This window comes from Petaurus breviceps, unplaced genomic scaffold, assembly GCF_028583685.1.
Source record: "Petaurus breviceps papuanus isolate PSGF00001 unplaced genomic scaffold, PetGlider_PUasm1.0 532, whole genome shotgun sequence".
Taxonomy (NCBI): Eukaryota; Metazoa; Chordata; class Mammalia; order Diprotodontia; family Petauridae; genus Petaurus; species Petaurus breviceps.
In genome coordinates, this window is record NW_027186361.1 from 523,511 (window position 1) to 544,866 (window position 21,356).

At 41.2% G+C, this 21,356-nt stretch overlaps 2 protein-coding genes across 4 annotated transcripts in view; one reads left to right on the top strand and one right to left on the bottom strand.

Moving 5' to 3' along the window:
* TMEM255A (transmembrane protein 255A) overlaps positions 1-7,903 on the top strand; it is a 90,343-nt gene extending 82,440 nt beyond the window's left edge. For 2 of the 3 annotated variants that reach the window (XM_069102162.1, XM_069102163.1), the window contains one exon: positions 5,523-7,903. In XM_069102162.1, the coding sequence (XP_068958263.1) occupies positions 5,523-5,681 (159 nt within the window). In that variant the 3' untranslated portion in view covers positions 5,682-7,903. Of the gene's footprint in view, positions 1-826; positions 1,317-5,522 lie in introns of those variants that run through there. The other variant, XM_069102164.1, reaches the window with a different exon arrangement.
* A 774-nt stretch (positions 7,904-8,677) lies between these two features.
* On the bottom strand, positions 8,678-18,510 carry ZBTB33 (zinc finger and BTB domain containing 33). The gene is made up of 2 exons (XM_069102161.1): positions 18,378-18,510; positions 8,678-13,721 (listed from the first exon to the last, which is right to left on the bottom strand). The coding sequence occupies exon 2, from the start codon at positions 13,717-13,719 to the stop codon at positions 11,725-11,727; it is 1,995 nt and encodes a 664-aa protein (XP_068958262.1). The 5' UTR covers positions 13,720-13,721; positions 18,378-18,510; the 3' UTR covers positions 8,678-11,724.
* Between the last annotated feature and the right edge of the window lie 2,846 nt (positions 18,511-21,356).

The following is a 21,356-nucleotide window of genomic DNA, read 5'->3' on the forward strand; positions in this document are numbered from 1 at the left end:
ACTCACACACCCCTCCCTAGCATGTGGACTCTGTATCCAGTTCTCTCCCTCCGTTTATCAGGGCTCCCTCAATTTCACCCTGGGGAAGCATTTGGAAAAGATGAGCAAGGCATCCAAGCCCTTTCCCACACGCTATTTCCTAAAATACGAAACTTTGAAGTCAGATCACTGGGGATGTTCCGCCACCCACAGCCTGTGGGAGTTATCAAAGTACCGCCCCAGCAGCTGCTCTCTTCAGGGGCCCCAGTGGCAGCTCCCAAGCCAACAGCGGGCATCGTTGGCCTGGCCCCAACCCAGCTCCCCAATCTTCTCCATTCCTGGGAACACGGGCCTGTAATGCATACCACCTAAGCTAAGGCAAACCCAAGCTTGGTTTGGGAACAGCTTCTGCCTTTCCTAACTCCTTCAGGGGGTATAGGAATGGCAGTATCAAGTAAACCCACCCCCATAGCTCAATGGAGCACAAAAGCAGAGATTAGAACTGTGAAGGATGCATCCTAAAGTCATCAAATCCAAACCCAGTCAGGTTAGGACAGAGGTGGGGATCCTGTAGCCTTGGGACACATGTGGCCCCCTAGGTCCTCGAGGGCAGCCCTTTCACTGAATCCCAACTTCCCAAAACAAATTCCCTTCATAAAAGGATTGGTTCTGTCAAACTTGGACTCTGTCAAAAGGCCACACCTAAGGACCTAGAGGGCTACAGGTGGTCCTAAGGCCACAGATTCTCCACCCCTGGGTTAGGATAAAGTTCAAACCCATACTCTCCATATCCAAATCCTTCTCCCACATAGTTAGTTGTACTATGCCTGATCTTATCTACTTTCAGGTCACAGACACCAGCCCCAAGCCTAACCACTGGGCTGCATCAGTGGTGACAGCAGCAGTTATGAAAACCAAAAAGCAACACTAGAAGAAAGAATGATACAGGAAAATGGCTAGTGTTCCCCCCCTCCCCATTCAGTCCTTGGTATTCATTGGAGAGGAAAGAGAGAGAAATTGGAGTTATCGGGAAGGTGAACTGAATTTCTCTTCAGCTTACCTCCTGGAATGAAGACCTGGGGAAGGGTCTCCAGTTTCGATGACTCTCTCATTCCTTCAGTTGGAAATTTTATCCAGGAGCAATAAAAGATGGCAGTTGCAATGTCTTCTCAGTGGTGACATGTGATAGGAGTGCTCACAGTTCATCAAGCAAAGGAAATGCCAGACATGCTTTCCCCAACAACTTGGTTGGGGGGGGGGTGGTAAAGAGAGCACAGCTTTATTGTGTTCATGGTCATAGGCTCATAGATTTAGAGCTGGATGCAACCTTGGAGGCTATCAAGTATAATCCCCTCATTTTACAAATGAGGAAACTAAGGCACACAGAAGTTAAGTAACTTGACCAGGATTACACAGCCACTAAAAGTCTTAGGCAGGATTTGAATGTAGGTCTTCCACACTTCAGGTCCACCACTCTTCATGCTGGACCATCCTGCCACTAAATGCAGAGCTCTGGACCCACACAAACTTAGGTGAGCAGGAAAAAGTGGGAGTTGGGACTTCTCAATGAGCTCTGGAGACCCTTTGGATATAATTCAGTTCTCTTTGCTGACACACATCCTCTCTATCCCCTCCCCAACATACTAATAGTAGCGTAACAATAGCTATTAACTGTTATTAGTCAGACTAGAACAAGTGTGACCAGATTTGATGTTTGAATGAGGCTTTGAAAACTCCTCATCAGTACTCCTGATGGTTTTTTGATAGTGAAGGAAGGTTGCATTTTTCAATTCACTGAGTGGTTTGGTTTGGTTTTTGCCAGTACACGTTTACTCCTTCCCCAAAGTCAGCCTTGTCCTGTACCTATCTGTGCCACCCCCCAACCCACCTATACAGGATAAGTACAGGGTTAATGTTTGATGACGATGAGTAGAAAATTGTCAACCTTGGGGCGGCCAGGTAGCACAGCGAGTAAGAGCACCGGCTCCAGTGTTGAGAAGACCTGGAGATCGAATCCCGGGCTCAGACACTTAGCACCCACCCAGAAACACCTGGCCGTGTAACCTTGAGCAAGTTACTTAACCCCAATTTCTTAGGGGCAGCCAGGTGGCTCAGCGAGTAAGAGCACCGGCTCCAGTGTCGGGATGACCTGGATCAAATCCGGGCTCATATACTCAGCACCACACCCAGAAATAACTGGCCGTGTAACCTTGGGCAAGTTACTTAACCCTGATTGCTTTAAAAAAAAAAAAAAAGAAAATTGTCAACCTTGCCCACCCCCAATTCCCCAACTTTGGTTAATTGCCAGTGTTCTACACCAATTCTTAATCATGGTATGGCAGGGACCCTGGGTTCTCAAAGGCATTAACAGCAAAGTACAAGCCTTACCATGTTGTAAAGGCTTCAAGTCTGGCCCTGGAAGTAGACCAAGTCTGCTTTCCCAAGGACCAACCTAACTAAGAATGGAGAAGGTAGGCTAACCATTTAGTAATGAACTCTTCAGCCATGACAACCCATGAAAGAGAAATATACAAAATGGCCTTTAGTACTTTGCAGTCTTTTTCCACTTCTGCAGTGATGGAAACAGATTGCCATCAAAAGGAAGCAGAGGCGGCGGCCAGGTAGCACAGCGAGTAAGAGCACCAGCTCCAGTGTCGGGATGACCTGGGGATCGAATCTGGGCTCAGACACTTAGCATCCACTCAGAAACACCTGGCCATGTAACCTTGAGCAAGTTATTTAACCCCAATTGCTAAAAAAAAAAAAGGAAGCAGAGGGTGCTAAGACTCATGGTCTTTAGACTGTCTATAAACTTTTAACTTGGTTGTTGATAATCTAAATTAAGCAAGCCAGCAGTCTATTTTTGTACGACCTAAACTAAGAATGGTTTTGACATTTTTAAATAAAATTGTATTGTTTAAAAATGGCGAAAAACCATAGCTTAATTCTCAAGCTCTTAGCTTAAGAATGATAGTTTGCTCTAAATTGAGATCCATCCTTTATCACCAATGAGTATAACCAGTAGACATCCCACCATGGGAACCAAATTATAGCCATCTTAACCTTCTTGTTATAAATGAGACCAGAAGAAAGAGGGAAGTTCTAGCTAAATGGCACGATGGGTCTGTTCCTTGGAGAGACAAAAAAAGAAGTTATCAAAGTCAATTTTATCACATACTCAACGACAACAAGGAGCATCATTAAGATGACATCATTCTACAGGACTGGCAAAGTCTGTCATGAAAAGAATTTCAATGTATGTACAAACATCTGTTGCTGATAATGAAGAGGTAGAATTCTACAAAGAACTTTATAAGACCCTTCAAATTAAGTCAATATACACTTGTATACTCAATTAACTCAATAGAAATGTGGTAACAAGTGACGAAATAGAGATACATGGATGTAAAATATTGATTGGAATAAGAAATGAGAGGGCTCATATACTTTTTAACTATACAGAAGTTTCATGCCTATATACCATGAATATTTTCTTCCTGAAAGTATCAGAAGACACTGGACATGACAAGTACCCAATAGCATCACCAAAAATGAAATTGATATTTAGGGGCGGCTAGGTGATGCAGTGAATAGAGCACCAGCCCTGGAGTCAGGAGGACCTGGATTCGGATCTGGCCTCAGACACTTAACACAAAAATTAGCCGTGTGACCTTGAGTAAGTCACTTAACCCCAATTGCCCTCCAAAAAGGAAAAAAAAAGAAAAATATTTTAACAGACAGGAGATAACTTGTTACTGATGTGGGAGTCATTCCCAAAGCAGCTGTCACTGTCAGACCACTGACTTGCCAGATCAAAGACCAAACTTGGTACATAGCTAGAGGAAAGAGGGACAAGACGCAATATACAAGTAAAACAACTGCAAAACAGACAACTACTACAAAAGTTTAACCAGTGTTAGTTAGTTGCCACAACGAGGAAATCAAAGGAGTCTAAAAATTACTACAGTATACAGTACATACTCAAATGACAGGCAGAAAGATATGGCAGCCAATGGCAATACATGATAAAAATATACACTTATCCGGATCTTCCACATCGTGACTTTCTCTATCGTGGTTTCAATATATTGTGGGTCGGTTTAAGAAATTAAATAGGAATTTGGGGGAGTTTTGTAGAAACCACAGACAACACCCAAAGGCCAGAAGATAACAGAGTCTATGACCAAATATTTAGCCCAAATTTTACAATAAGGTACTGTAAACACTCCATAAAAGAAAACTAAAAAAAAAAAACTTCAGAGGACCAAAAAATTTTACTTGGATTTTCCAGATCATGGGGTGCCCCCAACCCCCACAATGTGGAAAGGATAACTGCAAATTCATTTAGAAACTTGTATCTCAATTTTTACCAAAAAGGATGCTAGCAGAATCTCCTCATAAAAGAGAGCCAGTGGGGCGGCTAGGTGGCACAGTCAGTAAAGCACAGGCCCCGGAGTCAGGAGGACCTGAGTTCAGTTCCGGCCTCAGACACTTAACACCCACACAAAAAAACTAGCTGTGTAACCTTGGGCAAGTTACTTAACCCCAATTGCCCTCCAAAAGGCAAAAAAAGAAAAAGAGAGAGTCAGGGGCGGTTGGGTGGCGCAGTGAATAGAGCACCGGGCTTGGAGTCAGGAGGACCTAAGTTCAAATGTGGCCTCAGACACTTGACACACTTACTAGCTGTGTGACCTTGGGCAAGTCACTTAACCCCAATTATCCTGACCTCCCCCCTTCAAAAAGCAAAAAAAAAAAAAAAAAAAAAGAAAAAGAGAGTCAGTGGTGGGTAAAAACCAGTTTAAAGGCAACTTGGCAAGAGACCCAACTAAGCAGTTTTCCTAAGGCCATGTAGGGGTAAAAATGGAAGACAACAAAGTAGAAAATGGAAATGGACTGAAAAGATTTTTAATACCAAATTTTTTGCTATCAAGGACAATAAAGCTGCCACAGTTGGTTTCTACCTGGCACATAATGGGAGTTTAATAAATGCTCAATTGATTATTTAAAAAAAAGATTTATGAACTTGTGGAAATTGGGCTAAGGACCTGTGACTTCATTGGTATAAGGGATGTGGGTTGGTACCTTCTCTGCCATGTAAGAGCTTAGAGTTGTTAGTGTAGAGCAGAAGTGTTAAAGACAAAGGGTACTAGATTAAAAATGTAATTGGGAAATATTTAACAAAGAAAATAATAATACAACAGAATACAATGTTAATATGTGGTTTTCCAGGTCAGTGTGTACCAGCAGGGATTCTTAGGTATGGTTTAGTTTCTACTTGAATTTGACACTGAGTAGCTAAGTGATCAGTCCAGGGTTACATAGCCATTATGTCATAGGTAAGACTTGAACACAGATCATCCTAGCTTTTAAGCAACTCTATCCACTATGCCAAGCTGCCTCTGATAGGAAAATGTGAACATCAAATGTGTTCATCAAAGATGAATGAGCAGAAATTATTTTGATGGATAATGTTGAGTACATTAACCCTTTGTTCAAAGAGTAACCAACTCAGCCTTGAACTGACTTTGGTTTTCTTCACACAGCATACCAGTGTCTTTCCAGGCTCCAACCCGCCAGGACTTTCTGATGAGCCTCAGTCTAATTCACCTTCTCCGAGCTACATGTGGTCCTCCAATGAGCCACCACAGTACTCCCCACCGTATTATTCACCTTTTGAAAAGCCGCCTCCATATAGCCCGTGATGAAGAACTCCTGCCCACCACTGAGATCATGGATGTCTCTTCCTGTAGCATTGGCTGAGTTTAAGGTGTGATCCTTCCACCATGTTTTCAGTTTCATGATTTGCCTGCCCAGGCAAGGGAGGGTGATGCTGATTTATCAGTACAGAAGAGGGGGTGACCAGGTGAAACCCACTACTTCTCTCCATTTAACTGAGATCAGCTCACCTTCTCTCTGCAAGCATGCTGGGGATCCTGCACAGCAAGGACTTAGCATGCTGCATCCTACACCTTCCTACTCCAACTGCATTCAGCAGCAGCCAAACTGCCATTTTTCATTTTAGGCCAGTTGGCCATAGTTCTTAGCCACCTGGCCCCTCAGTTGAAACACCCTTACCTTCAACCATTCAAGTCCCGAGGAAGTCCCCAGCTGATGGGGCCCCACCAGAGTAATTTCACTCTCCTGAGTGATACAAAAATTCAGCTCAGATCTCATTATTGGTACCTCTCAAAGGGAAAAGTGCAATAGTTCCTCCCCGTCCTTTAGTGGGGAAATCAGAATTTGTTCATATATCATCCAAACATACAAGTGAGGTTTTTCAAAAGTGGGTCCTAAAAGTAGACCTGGGACCCTGTGGATGTTATACATTTTGCTTCAATGAAAAAATACACTTGCTGGAAGTACACATCTTACTTAGATACAATTCTGTGTTCTTGTTAGTACTCAGTTGTCTTGGATTGTTGGTGATTTATTGTGATCTCTGTGGCTATTTAATCTTCTAACACTGGGCTGGTTGAGCATTCTAACAAACTTCACACATTCTGCAAAACAGCAACAAAATCATTCCACCATGTCAGGCCCCTGCCTGACTTCTGTAAAAACTGCGACATCGTCATCTCGCTCAATTTCGAAGTATTATAGTAGATTTAAAGCATCTGAGCAGCTTTTAAAAAGTATTCCAAGCTTTAAACCATACTAGTGAAGTTCAAATAATAGATATGTATATGGTGCTTACAGCTTTACATACATTATTGTGTTTGATCCTCATTAACACCCAAGGTGAGGCTGACTCCCACTACAAAATTGAACACCTGGTCCTCCGCCAAATACAGACTTTCAGTGCAATTAAACTACTGCAAAAAAAGAAAACCTGTCCCAGCCTTCAAGGAACTTTTATTCTAATTGGGGGACTCAGCCTATGAAGAGATAAGTATATGAGAAAAAAGTGCTAACAGAATAATTTGATAATCCTACATTTGGATATTTATTATAAAATAGAGGGGCCAAAGAAAAATTGCATCCTTTGGCAAACAGGTCACTTTTTCCCCAATTTGACAAATGATCAATATTAATACAGCAGACTAGGGTCTAGAGGTAAGTAGACAGGTGCTGGTTATCCAAACAGATATTTGTAGACACCTAGCTGCAGGATTCCTTAATGCCTTTAAAATGCACTCAATTTGCTCAGTGCATCTCTTTGAAAAACAATATTAGCATCATGAGTTTTGTCATCCAGATTTAGGTCTGAAAAAACAGTAATTCTTAACAAAATTGCTATTTATTTTTCTGCAAATCTAAGCACGAGAGGGGGAAAAGGGGATTCCATTGAATTCTACATAGAGAATATCATGATTTGTCTTGCTATTCTAAGTATATTAACTTGTTATGTATTATCGTTGGCATTTTCTGTTTATACTTTTCCTTTAGCTTTAATGAATAAGTATAAGCATTTAGTTTTGAAAAAATATAAAATTACTCTGTACCATCACATTTCTGCACACCAAAGTATTAAGATTATAAGAATCTCATTTCTATGTATCTTTCTTACTTTCCAAAATAACTGGAAAATAATGCATTATGGATTTTGTAATATTAATTTGTGCAGCTTTATCAGTATTTATATTATACCAAACTACATATATATATATATATATAGTACATGTTATCGTAATAAATATCAATGTTATCTTAATTTAGCAAAATGTTTGCAGTAATGAAGGAATGTTTCCAAAATATGTATTTTAATTGCATTTTGTAATATTTAATGCCTTATTCCTGATTCTATATTAAAGTGCTAAACAAGGCATGAAAATATAAACTATTAATCCAGAATCTGTATAAATGGAGTGTTGCTTAAAACCTGTATCACTGCCATGTTTGAAATTGATTGCTTTTGTGATGTTTCTGATTAATTCAACTATCATTTCCTTTCACCCGTAAAAGAAATTAAAAGTATGAACATTCACTTGGTCCTTCTCATGTTTTTAACTTAACATGTAACTTGTCCAAAACTGTACATTTTCACTTTTCTGTAGGGGCTAGAGAAGGCATGTAAGATGAGATCAACCAATTGAACAGGAAAAATAAGCCAACCCTATGAGAAGTTTTGCTAAAGTGTCAACAGACATGCCTATCTGATCCTCAGATGGGCTTCAAACCTGTAGCTGTCTAGGAACATAGTGGCTCATTTCCACCCTTACATTGTTGCTTATGAATTTTTAAGAGGTGTCCTTTGCAGTAGATAGCAAAAGTACCAAATCTTGTCTAGCTGTGTGATCACCGCAGAACAAGCTGTGGATTGGTAAAGGGAATTTACTTACTGGGAGCTCCCTATGTTAATAGAATCACAAATCTGGTCCAAAGTTAAAAAAAAACAAGGTGGGGGGGAGTCCAACAGAAATCTATCTCTGACATCCAGCTGACAAAACTGAAAAGTAATATAAATGTGGAAGAAATTTTCATTTTGTATTTTTTCACTGTTCAGTCAAATCAAGGAAAACAAACATACCTGTCCCTCAATGTGTTCTCTAAAAGGTATCACTCTGCTTTTTCAATCTGGTTTGGCAACTTTCTTTGAAATCCATGTGTGCATGGTGTGTGTGCCCAGGGAAAGGGCCTTCCCACCACACCCAAAATATCTATGACTACATATGTATTCCCCTAAGAAAGAGATTCTTAGGTGAGAAATTAATCCTAATTTTATTATAAGACGATATTTTTCAATAAAGACAATCGCCAGTCAGAATTAGAACTTTTTATTTTTGCCATAGAAAGCTTCTAAGAACTAACAGCAAGAATTATTGGTTAAAGTTTAAAGCACAACTTTAAAAAGTTAAGCAAAAGGCTGTACAAGTATATATATATACACATTACAGTGTCGGTAAAAATAGCAGACAAGTTTTGATTGTGAGCTACGGAAGTCAAAGCTCTTAAGACAACGGACAGTTTATCGGCTCTTGGATCTTGCTAATGGTCATGCCTTAACAACAGCAGAAAATAAATACGCGGCCTCTAACGATGATGAACTCAAACACTGCTATACTGGAGAGACACAGCGTAGATTCCCTTAGTTACAGGGCGGACAATATTCACCACTAAAATCATTATGAACATTGAAAGTATTTTAAAATGGTACTTGCAAGTTTACTATGGCATTTTTTTTTCTGATTTTGCTAAGACTTTAAGCGTTGTCAAATTATGTGACTTTTCTGAATGCAAGTGCTGTTTCAAAGCGTTAACATCTGCTAATATTTACAGGAAATTTAGCATTAAGACCAAAAGGAAAAAGCCAGCTTAACAACCAAAAAAATTATAAGTGCAATAGACTGAGATCTAAAGGCCAACAGGCCCCATAAAAAAATAATAAACGGGGGCCTCTACAATTTTCAACCCAATAAATACTAAAAGTGAAGGGCTTTATCCCCCCCCCCAAAAGTTTTTCATATGCACTCTGGACTTTGGATATTGAAATTACTCCTAGGAAAACTGAAGACCCTGAGACACATGCAAGTAAGAGTCTTCTGGCAGAAATGCAATTTAATGTTAATTTTTCCAGTTTTCCTCCAAACTCCTGCTCCCCTCTAGCCCTCAAAAAGTGACCTTTAATAGGCACAGAGCTTAAATTTAAGGATCAGGACTTCAATAGGGCACATTCAGCAGCAAATAATTACATCCACTTCATTCTGAATAAAGAATTGGAGTGGTACAAGGAATTCCCCATTTGTCACAACAGATTCATAAAACTTACCCAAGCCTTAGCATGACAAAATATGTCTATGTATTTAACTGCACATGGGCCATTAAGTCTGAAAGGTCTGAAAGCTATGCTGGTATAGGTTTTGTTCACACTTATAGTAATCGTATTTAACTGATGAAGTATATTAATGGAACGAATAAAATTCAACCAAGAACATTTTTCAAAGCAAAGTACACTCTTATGACCAAAGAATAACATCATTAACATCTATACACAAACTCTACTACTGTGGTTTTGGGTAGCAGAATCTTAAATTAAAAGCTACTTCCCAATTTTTTTAAAAGGTTAATTTATAAAATAATGGTTTGAAAAAATCTATTCACACACAGGACAGAAAACATATGCACAGCATACACCTGGGTAGGCAAAGAATGACTTATGTTTTGTTCACCTTTTATTACAAATACTGATTTCTGGTACCTTTGTAGCTTTAGAAGCTTAGAAATCATTTTCAAATCTAACTCATCTCGGCAACAATGACGTATGCATGAAAACTTATAATTAAAGCTTTAAGCTTAAAAAAAGTTATTTCTTATAATACATAAAAAAGAAAATTTATTTTAAACTGTCAGATAAGAAATTTTTAATGAAAGGTTACAAATAACTATTACTATGCACAACCTTTTCATATCTATTAACTTTTTTTGTATTTTTTTTCTTTTTGCAAATCATTTACAGAAATTCAACAGGATGACTTAGGAAATACTAAGTGAAGTATTTGTGCTTGCTCACTTTACTAGCTTTTCCAATGAAAGATTCCTATTAGTGCACCACTTTCAAGGTGACACACAGGCCGGTAGGCTGACATGATTCCAAACAGAGTTCCTGAATGCTGTAGCATCAGTGTTTTGCAGGTAGAATGGAGCAAAGCATACTTTAGAATACACAAAAAGCTAAGGTTTTTCTTTGCGAGAAAAAAAAACACATCAATTGTTTCAAACAAAAATTTCCTACTAAAAGATTCTAGGTTTAAGAATTTACATTGAGGGACTCCTCCCCCAAAACCATGGAGTTTGGTTATTTTTATAGTTTTATGCATATCTGCAAGCCCATGATGCAGCCTTCAGATTAAAATGTAAAAGTAACATTACATAAATCTGAGCATGTTCGTCACGAGCAAATCAACAACCGCTTCCTAACTTCATTCTGTGTCTGAAGTTGAGAGCTCTCGACAATCTCCTAACAAAATAATCGCTTGCAGTACTTCTCCTTTTTCTCCATTCCATACCACTCAGATCTTAGTCCGTCAAGATTCCCTCTGCATATCCCATGTGGCAAAGGGATAAAGTGGACCAGCCATTGGTCTCTTTCAATACATGGCCAGATATAAGTCAAGCTTGTTCTGATGAGCCCAATTCTACCATTGTTCCAGATGACAAGTTTATGAGAAAGGACAGGTTTAACTATCCAGAGGGAAGGTTAACAATCTATTTGGACCAGAGCAATACAGCACTGCTGGACCCAACCAAAGTATGACATCCAAGTGGGCAGGATAGTTATTTTGAACCTTTTCAAAATGACTTTCAAAGCTGCTAGATATTTTTTATGTCATACACATTAGACAACACAAAAACTATAGACTTATTGTTCAAATGTTTTTGCAGAAATCAGCATTAAAGTGCTATACATAAGAGAAAATTCACAAAATAGGTTCAATTTTTCAGGTATGCCAATACCTGTTAGAGAAGAGTGACTGCTTCAAATTCTTTTCAGAAAACTACCTTTTTTTAATACCATTAATTTTTCTTAAAAAATGAACAAACAAAAAACCCCCGACAAAAAGTTAATGGAACATTTCACCATGGATTAATTAATCCTCAATTAAAACTCAAGTAAAATTTCAGAAAAATTTGCTCCTACCAATTTCCTGTAACTAAAAATAACACAAATAAAAACTACTTTTGGATGACTTTGAAGAACTAATTAACTTGCTTTCACCCCAATTTATTTTATAAGTGTTTGCTGGTCTTTAGAAACTATTGCCCCCTGACACAAACTCAGGTTGTTTTTTTTTTTTTTCCCAAAGCAATTCAGTAAGATTCTGGTATTATAAATTCAAACTCTGTGCTGCCATCTGTTACATTTTGTTTAAACATTGAATCATTTCCCTGTTGAATAAAGATATCATCCCAAGTCATTGGCTTGCTTTGGGGAGTAGATGTGGCAGTCCCTTCTGAAGGTTCTTTCCCACCATCAACCTTATACACAATTCCATCTTCCTTTATTACAGGTATACTCCTAGGCCGATCGGTTAGGTAAGCATATTGCCTGATCTGCAGAGACCTGCATGGATGTAAGCGATATAGCTTGGTGTCGCCAGAAGGGTCCTGACTATGAACTGACTTTATATGTGAAGACATAAACTGGTAGTTGATGAAGGATTTGCCACAGGCCAAACACTGATACCGCCGCTCTCCAGTATGATGAATCTCATGTTTAGTGCGGTACTCTGCAAGAGGAAACACCTTCTCACAATAACGACACGGATACTTCTTCTCCCAAGAATGAATGTTAAAATGTCTCCGCAAACTTGTTAGACAGACATAAGATCTTTTGCACACAATACAAATATAATACACTCTCCCATCTACAATTAATTCATAGTGATCATCATGTTTGACTTTCACGCGCTTGTTGGAAGGCTCATCACCAGATGTTTTCGGGACCTCACTATCACGCTTGACCTCTTTCTCGTCAGGGTCATCTTTGACAGGAATCACGATGTCATATGTGTCCTCCCCAATATTTGCATAAACTTTACAACCAGTAGATAAGCCTTCAATTTCAGTGGCTGTATCTAGTGTAATGATCTTCTGACCCTCCATCACGTGCTTTGTACCTCCACCTGCATCCTTACTGCTTTCAGTAATGACGTTTGAAATTTTTAAAGAGTTAGAGAGTGGTTCTTGATGAAAAAGAGAGACCTGTTTTGACTGAACTGCAGAGCCATTAAAAGAAGCATCAGGCTGCGGGAGCAGAGAGGTATTACTGACTCCCGAGTCTGGACTAGAACTAATAGTGTCATCATCATCATCTATGATCTCTGCTTCCACTTCTACGTTGGCCCTACGTTTAAGTAAAGCCATGGCATTATTTGGTGTCTGCTGATGATTCTGTACAAGTAAATTAACTGAAGGAGACACCTGACCAGGATGTGAAGAACTTGGTAGGGAATTAAGAGATGGCTGATTTAACAAAATGATGTTGGGAGTCAGATGCTTTGGGGCAGCAGACTTAAGTGTTTCTTCACTATTTCGGGTCTGGCTTGGGCCCATCTGATTCACAGAAGTACCAAGTGTCTGCAGAGGTTTATTTGTTAGAGGTGGCGAGCTACTGGTGCCACAAGCCTTATCTGCATAGGCAACAGGCCCTGGGTCAGGCTGGGCTTGTGCCGTTGTATTACCACCTGGCAAAGCCTCTTTGGGAGGCAAAACTTCAGAGCAGAAAATTACATCATCGTCTTCATCAGAATCAGTACCAATTTTTTTTGTCTCATAATCTTCAGCACATAAAGAAAAAGTCTCAGTGATAACAGGCATCATAGTCACCCCAGCATCAGACCCTTCATTTTCTGCCTTCTGCACTTGAAGATCCTTCTCATCTGCACCAGGAGGTGAGCTATCACTATCTGGCTTTATTGCACCTGAGATACTTTTAACCTGTGACAAAGGTACACCAAGTTCTGCTATAAACTTAACTCCTAACAACTGCCCTGACTTAATTAACTCATCAAGTAAATCTGATCTAATACGCATAAGTTTGGAACTATAAATGTAGTTGAGAATTTCTGCAAAAATCTCTGCCCTTATAAAGTTTAGTTCAACTACTTGCCCAGCAACTGCAAAAAGTTGGTGGAAATAAGTACTTGATGCAGACAGAACATTCCGGTGAGCCCGGAATTTCCGATCTTCCACAATTACAGTGACATCGCAGAACAGGCCATGGTCTCGTTGCTCATTCAAGGAGTTCAGTAGATTACCAGAGTACTGAGTATCGGTGGCAGAAATAAGCTTTCTGTTCTCCATGCCTACAGAGAGAAAAAAGGAAAAAGCAGGGAAAGAAGAAGGGGAGGGAATAAAACAAAAGAATTTTACTCTTTAAACATTTTTTTTTTTACTTTCTGGAGGGCAGTTGGGGTTAAGTGACTTGCCCAAGGTCACATGGCTATTTTTTTGGGGTGTGTTAAGTGTCTGAGGCTGGATCCAAACCCAGGTCCTCCTGACTCCAGGGCCAGTGATCTATTCACTGCACCACCTAGCCACCCCTCTTTAAACATTTTTAACACATAATTTCAGTCCCTGTATGTAGTTCCTTCTAGTTTCAACCCATGGAGATTGCACTGCATAGTCATAAGAATAATGGACTTGGAGGCAGAGGCCCTGGATTTGGATCCAGTTGCTTCAGATTACTGACTTTATGACCTTTGTAACCCTTCCCCTCCCTGGGTCTCAGTTTCCTCCTCTATAAAATGAAAGTGTTGGACAAGATCCTGAGGTCTGAGATCCATTCTAGCTCTAATCTCATGGTCTTATCTAATCTTTCTTACTTTTATATAAATTGTTCACATGCTCAACTTTATGTCTTTTCCCTGAGGACTAAGCTGGACTTTCTTGGCTGGTGTGTCCCTCCACTACCATCACCCTCTAATACCTCAACCCAGAGTGGAGATAAACCTGGGCATGCAACAAAGCAGGAGCTCTAGAAGGTGCTGCTGAGCTGGGTACACACAACAGATTAGACAGCTGATGTCTTAAAGACCAACCCAGCTAAATTTTGGGTGGTTCATCCATAGGAGACTGGCCCCTGAGGGACGAATCTTTTCAACTACAGTGATGTACCAATTCGACAGAACCTTTGACAAAGGTACATAAAATCTTTCAGGGTCATTGTGAGGATCAAATGAGATTACTATATCATGTAAGTGCTTTGAAAAATCATTTTGTGAACCTTAAAAGGCTATGTAAACAAACACTAGCTACTACTATCTGCTATACATACGTTTACTAATGATTGCTCTCATTTAATTAGCTTATCAAGGGGCTCTGACTGAATGTAGATAGGTTTCAAACTATAAAGAGAGTTCTATTTATCTGGTATAGACTTACATATGTACCTGCTGTCTCCCCCAACAGAACACAGGCATTCTATGAACAGGAACTATTTCATTTTGGTCTCTGTATCCTGTCTAACACAGTGCCTGCACACAGAAGGTGCTTAATAAATGCTCAGGAGTCACCCAGCAAACAATCCATTCCTGCCCAATTTTCTCTAAAGCTTCATATCTACCAGTACACTATATATTCCTAGGAAGTAAGAATGTAAGTATTCTTATCCTGTTTCTATTGACTTTTTACAAATGTTCTCTCTCTCCCTCTCCCACCAATTGTTTCCAGCTGTCACTCTCTGCCATAAATTTGAGGCTTGGTTCAGTTCTGAAATCTACCCATCATTGTTAACCACTAAACAACATTTTATCTCATCTTCCTTGGCCCATAAGTGAATTTAAAATCAACATTTAGAAGAAAAGTTCCTGAAGATTTCTGGTTTTAATTCAAGTACTGAAAACATCTTTTTAGGGGGAAAAACACTGGGAGAAATCAATCAAGTCCTTTTATTTGTGACTGGCCTGCTCATTCTACTCTCAGCAGTCACTGTCCACTATAGTTCAAACACCCCAAGTCCCCAACCAAGCTAGTTATCAACAAGAATAACTTTCTTCTTCCTCACAGTCAAGGGCAAAGAGGTTCAGTTAACTTCCTCAAAAGAATGTCAAATTTATTGAGGCAGCATCATGGTAGTTGCCAGAGAACTAATTATGATACAAGTCAGACAACATAGGTTTAATAATAGTAATAATAATAGCTAGCATGTATATAGCACCTACTATGGGCCAGGCACTGTGCTAAGTAAGCACTTTGCAAATATTATCTCATTTTATCCTCACAATAACCTTTGAGGTAGAAGCTATTATTATCCTTATTTTACAGTTGAGGAAATTGAGAAAGACAGACTTGCCCACAGTCACACAACTAGGGAGCGTCTGATGCCATACTCAAGTCTTCTTGATCAGGACCAGCACCTTATCCACTGAACCACCTTGGGTGCCCCAGTTTGAATCTTCTTTCATTTTTTTTTGCCTTTTTGGAGGGCAATTGGGGTTAAGTAACTTGCCCAAGGTTACAAGGCTAGTTTTTTTGTGTGGGTGTTAAGTGTCTGAGGCCGGAACCGAACTTGGGTCCTCCCGACTCCAGGGCTGGTGCTTTACTCACTGCGCCACCTAGCTGCCCAAGTTTGAATCTTAACCTCAATACTGGTTGCCTGTGTGACCTTGGGTAAGTTTTTACCTATACTGGGCTTCATTTTCTTTATCTGTAAAATGAGAGGTTAGGACTAGATCACTTCTAAGATCCTTTCCAATTCTAAGGCCCTTATTTTACAGATTCTGGGTTTGTAGCCTAGTATTAATCAGTGCCTCACCTTCCTAATCTGTAAAATAAGGGAGTTGGACTCATATGTTCCCATAGTGAACATTATCACCCCCTGGGGGGGTGCTGGAACAATGGGGGGGATAGGTAGCCTCAGGTACAATTGGGGGGGTGTTAAATAAAAATAAGGGGGTGGTTCAAGCATAAAGAAAGAAGATATCAAAATGCTGAAAAACCATTCATGCAAGTTTCATCTGTTGTGTAACAGAGTTAAAGTCATAGTGATTATATTATTTTCCAAATAAACACACAAAACTCAAGTTACAACCAATCAGTGGTCAAGTCTGCCAACAGGTCTTAACAAGCAAGTGTTGGCAGGTAAGCATGTCCCATTGTCAGGAAGTCCAGCATGCATCAGCAGGAATATGTGCATGTAATGACTTGTTTACAATACTATATGGTTAAATGATGCAATATTGTGTCACCAAAATTTCAATGCAGGAAAAAAACCCACAAATTTACATTTATATTATTAAATTTAAAAATTTCTATATTTTTTTAAATGACACAAATTTTTTAAAAAGAATTGTTAAAGGGTTAAAGAAAGTAGATTTCCAGGGGGCACCAAGTAATTTTTTTTAAAGGGGGTAGGAGATCAAATAAGTTTGGGAACCTCTGGGCAAGATCGTCAATAAAGTCTACAATTCTAAGAAAATAATATAACAAACACACCATGCAAGCATGGAGTGACTTGTTCTCTAACACTGAATCAAAGTTGTAGCTTTTGAATGCAGAAATGACAAAAGCAATTCAGAAAATCTCCCAGAAACAGGGAATAAAGTCTGGTCAAAGATGATACTGAAATCTTGATCTATACTTGACATATTTAATCAGGAAGAACATTTTGAAAACTTGAAAAAGATGTTTATAATAATAATTAATACACTAAGATCAGGGTAAACACCATCAATAAAATCACACTGGTTTGTGAGGAAAAAAAATGTTAGCAGGATGAATATTCTTTCCCTTCAGAGTTCTAAAGCAACATTCAGGTGATATAAGGTACAGCTTTTCAAAAATCACCACAATGCTGCATGACTAAAATAGCAGATATTACTTTGTAGAGTATTTCTTTTCAATCCAACATCCAACAATTTCAGGGTAATATAAAGGCATCCATCAGATGAAAAAGAGTGACTTCTGGGATTTATGCCAACAATCTCAGATTCCTAAATGTGGGAATTTCAATACAGTAGTCAGTTTTTTAGTAGGCAGGATTTCCGAAAAAGGCCCTGCGACTTCCTGTGGTTCACAAAGGGGTCCTACTAAACTGGAAGCAAGGAAAACTGACATTTACAGGAAACCTTGCAAGTTGGTGAAGTTCCATTTGTTTGTTTGTTTTTCTCGGGTTGAGAAATTGAGGATCTACAACCAGACTTTGTGGAAAATCCCTGCAGCACAACCATTTTGTGAACAACCTTCTGGGGGGGGGGGAGAGGCAGAAATGATGGAGGAGGGGGTGTAGAGAGGAAATAACACAGGATCAGATATGGGAAATCAAATATAGGGGATCACAGCAGCAAGTGAAACCTGTCTCTCCTTCTCCACCTGCTTCTCCCCCCTCCCCCCCCATCCCCTACCCTTTGAGGCCAGTAGGTTGAAAAGGTTAGTAACCTGCGTTTTCCTCAGGGAGGAAGAGTCTTGCACCAGCTACCGGTGAAAGGTGGGGGGTGCGGGGTGAGGGAGGAGGGGGGAGAGATCCAAGAACAAGCACATATAGGGGAAAGTACAAGCTAGTGAATAGAGTGGAAAGAGTGGGGGGTGTCCAGGGGAGCAGATTGCTGGTGACTGAGAGAGGGAGGGAGGGAGACAGGGAAGCAGGCGGCATTGTTAGGGCCCGGGAAGTGGCCCGAAGGGGCGAGTAGGGGAGGGGAAAGGGGGGAGAAGAAGCGCGGATTAGGCCAGGGTCAAGTGGGAGAAAGAGGGAGCCCCAGAAGGAAGGGCACTGGCAATAGGAAAAGGCTCCCTCTCATCTGGTCCGGGGCCTAGGCATAGCGAAACCTGTCCATCCGGTAGCCGCGTTCTGCACTCAGCAACCGTCCCCCCAGGGCGCCCCCCTCTCCAGGATGAAGGAACACCCCCCCTCCCCGCACAAAGGAAAATCCCGAGGCGCAGAGCTGTCGCTTCCTGGTTTGTGTGAGGGGGCACCGGCCTGGCCCAGGCTCAGGCGAGCCCCTCTGGTCTCAGCCCTTCCTCACCTGGTCCCCAGGGGCTGCGGGCGCCGAGTCCGCTCCGGCTCCTCCGGCTCCTGCTCGGCTCCAGCTCCGGCTCCTCCTCCTCTCGTGCTATGGGAAGCCCGAAGCCCCGCTGCCAGCCCTCCGCCTGCTGCTTTGGCTCTGGAGCTGCTGCTCCTGCTGCCGCCGCCGCCGCCGCCGCTGCCGTTGGAGCCAGCCTCTCCTCCGCTGCGGCCGCTCGAACAGCCGGCAGGGGGCGTTGTGCGCAGGGCGCCGGGGGCCCAGCGCCTCCTCACGTGGCTGCGACCCCGGGAGCCAATCGCTGCGTCCTTCCGCGGGATCACGGTTGCGGCCGGCTCTCCTTCCGGAAGCGCTTCCCGCCGGGCCGCCCTTCTCCCCCAGCTCGGGGTGCTCGCCACCCGGTGCTCCTCGGGTGAGGGAGGCGCTGGGGGGCGCCGGGGGGCGGCTTCGGCAAGAAGGGCTCCAGGATCGTAGGGGCTCCTTCCGGGCGGAGTGAGGCGGGGCGGAGGCCTCCCAGCGACCCTTTCCGGGACGGAAAGGGGGCGCTCCACTCCCTTTGGCTGCTCTCGGAAAGGGAGGGGGAGCGGTGGAGAGGGGAGGGCTCAGCCCCGCCCAACTGGAGGGAACCATTCCCTCTTTCCTTGGACTGGGCGGGGCCAGCGACTCCTTTTCCCTCCTTCCTAAAGGGAGGGAAATATTCGCTCCCCTCTTCCCTGCTTTCCGAAAGGGCGGGGCTCCTCGAGGAAGGGGGGAGCGCGCCTTCTGCTACTTTCGGTTCCTTCCCAACGGGCGGGAAGTGCTCGCTGGAAAGCAACGGGGTCTCCCTAAGAACCGAGCTAGAGCTAGGGGTGCAGCGGTCATAGGCTAGTTAAACTTTTTGAATGGGGCTGTGCCATCATTAAAAAAAGAGTAGGCATACATTCCCAGACTATATTATTTTTGCCTTTTTAAAAAAAAAGTTCATTTTATTTTTCAAAAAGTATTTTATTTGTATATTTAGAAATAAATATGTGCATTAAAAAACCCAAAAAGGAAAGGATGAGATGTTATATTTGAAATATTTTCATAAACACCATAAATGAATACTGGAAAAAAGAAAACTTCTTGCCCCCCCCAAAACATCTCTTCTTATTATTAGTAATAATGATTGCTGATGATTTTACTGACAGCTACATGATTGCTTTATTATTTTTAAAAATCTTGGTTCAATACTTTGTGATAACAGTGATTTAAAGGTCTGGTTCTAAATTCAGTTTACATGATTTTAAATGGGTGTCATTTCCATTAGACCGTGAGCTCCTTGAGAGCAAGGACTGTCTTTTGTCTTTGTAACCTTAGTTCTTGGCACAATGCCAAAGATTAAGCACCATTGTTGTTCAGTAGTGAGGAATTCTTCAGTGACCCTGTTTGGAGTTTTCTTGGCAAAGATCCTGGAGTGGTTTGCCATTTCCTTCTCCCACTCATTTTACAGGGGAGGAAACTGAGGAAAACAGGGTGAAGAGACTTGTCCTGGGTCACACAGCTAGTAAGTGTCTGAGGCTGGATTTGAACTCAGGAAGATGAGTCTTACTGACTCCAGACCTGGGGCTCTATCCACTGCATCAACACCTAGCTGTCCTTTAAGCACCATAATAAGTGCTTGTTGATTGACTGAAAAAGGCAATTCCTAAAAATATATAGTTCCAACTAGAAGACGTGGATCAAGGGCTGTGTTTACTAAATCATGGTACTCATTTTCAGTCCCATCCAACAATTGTGCAAAACAATTTTGTTGAAATTCAACTAGTAAATTTCCATTTTTCTTCATAGCAAGTTGTACTTGGAAACTAATGGGGAAGATACTCATTTTTAGGTTTTTAACAGTGGATAGCAATGTGGCACTGATTAGAGAAGGCTATCAGGTACACAGCATACAAAAGCAGAGACAAGGGCTTGATATTTGACAAAAACTGCTAGAAAAACTAGAAATCAGGCAGAAATTGGTGGTTTTCCTTCATTCTCAAAGAAGACCAAAATGACATCACTATGTCAGGGTCAAAGTACAGGTTACTGTGGCTGGCTGATCAGACCAATACTAGCTCAAAAGACTCTACCACAGCTGGTGCACAAATGGTCCATATGAACATTTGGAGTGGACCTAGTTCTAAATTTGCACATCTCACGTTTCTTTTGAGCTACTGCAAATCTGCTTTGCTGATACAGCATAATGCGTTCTTTGATATGGACACATCATGCTGTGCAGTCCTGTGCCAATGTCTCCTGTGTCTCAATGAATTCCAAAGTTCTTCAGAGAGACCTTGAGAGTGTCCCTTGTATTGTATTGTGACCTCCACAATAGCGCTTGTGTGAGTTGTCTGTAAAATAATCTTTTAGCAAACCTATCTTTGGCACTCAAACAATGTGGTCAGCCCATAGGAGTTGAGCTTTCTGCAGTGGAGTGTGAATGCTTGGCAGTTCAACTGGAGAAAGAACTCTCACTTGTGTAGCAGAAATTAGATTTAGGGTAAAAGATCACACCAGATAGCAAGTTCATTTTCAAATGAATCTATGACTTAGATATAAAAGATCACTTTACAAACAAATTCCATATATAAAGAGGAAGAGTTCATGACCAAAAAAAAGAGAGAATCAGAAAATAAAATGAACAATTCTGATTACATAAAATAAAAATGAACACCAATGCAGTTAAAATTAGAAGGGAAACAGTTGGGGGGGGGGGGCAGAGATTATCTTTGCAACAGGTTTCTCTGATAAAAGTCCCATTTCCAAAATATAAGGAATTGATTCAGATTTCTAAGAATAGGAGTCCCTCCCCAATAGCTTGTAATGGAAATGCACATTTAAAGATCTTCCCTGCCCCTAGGCTAAAGTGCACCTGGAGCCTGGGGTGAGAGGCTTGTTTATCAGTAGATACTTTTTGATTTGGGCTGTGAGTCAATAAGGTTGTTACATTCTCTGAGCCAGGAGAAGGTTATATAAGCC